The sequence below is a fragment of the Buceros rhinoceros genome, unplaced genomic scaffold (genome assembly GCF_000710305.1).
Source record: "Buceros rhinoceros silvestris isolate BGI_N320 unplaced genomic scaffold, ASM71030v1 scaffold35742, whole genome shotgun sequence".
Classification (NCBI taxonomy): domain Eukaryota; kingdom Metazoa; phylum Chordata; class Aves; order Bucerotiformes; family Bucerotidae; genus Buceros; species Buceros rhinoceros.
The window spans coordinates 1-390 of NW_010400063.1; the positions used below are offsets into that span (position 1 = coordinate 1).

The 390-nt window shown below is 48.7% G+C and overlaps 1 protein-coding gene across 1 annotated transcript in view; it reads left to right on the top strand.

Annotated features, from left to right (window-relative positions):
- Positions 1 to 263: 263 nt before the first annotated feature.
- Positions 264 to 390, top strand: part of LOC104489558 (fibroblast growth factor 10-like) — a gene marked incomplete at its 3' end in the record, with an annotated part of 539 nt that continues 412 nt past the window's right edge. Inside the window, exon 1 of the mRNA XM_010131729.1 lies at positions 264 to 387. Within this exon, the coding sequence (XP_010130031.1) occupies positions 312 to 387 (76 nt within the window). The remainder of the gene's footprint in view (positions 388 to 390) is intronic.

The following is a 390-nucleotide window of genomic DNA, read 5'->3' on the forward strand; positions in this document are numbered from 1 at the left end:
GTGTAGGTGGGGGGGTGGGTGGGGTGGGCAAGAAAAAAAGGAAAGAGGATTAACCACAACAACCCCCCCAAAAAAAACCAACAGCTCTTTTTTCTGAGGGAGGACTCGAAGGATTAAAAGGCAGCAACTTCTGAGGCGATTTGTCCCCTGAGTTATGGATGTTGGTGCACTTACTTCAGGCCAGATCAGAGCTCAGAGTGATCTAACCAGAAGCAGCAACCACCGGCTCTCCACTTGCCTTTTACCAGGTTTTACCCTTCCAGTATGGTTCTTTTGATAAGACATTTTCCAGCGCCCAGAGTTTCAGTACAATGTGCAAATGGATACTGACAAATGGTGCCTCAGCCTTTTCCCACCTGCCTTGTTGCTGCTTGCTGCTGCTCTTCTTGG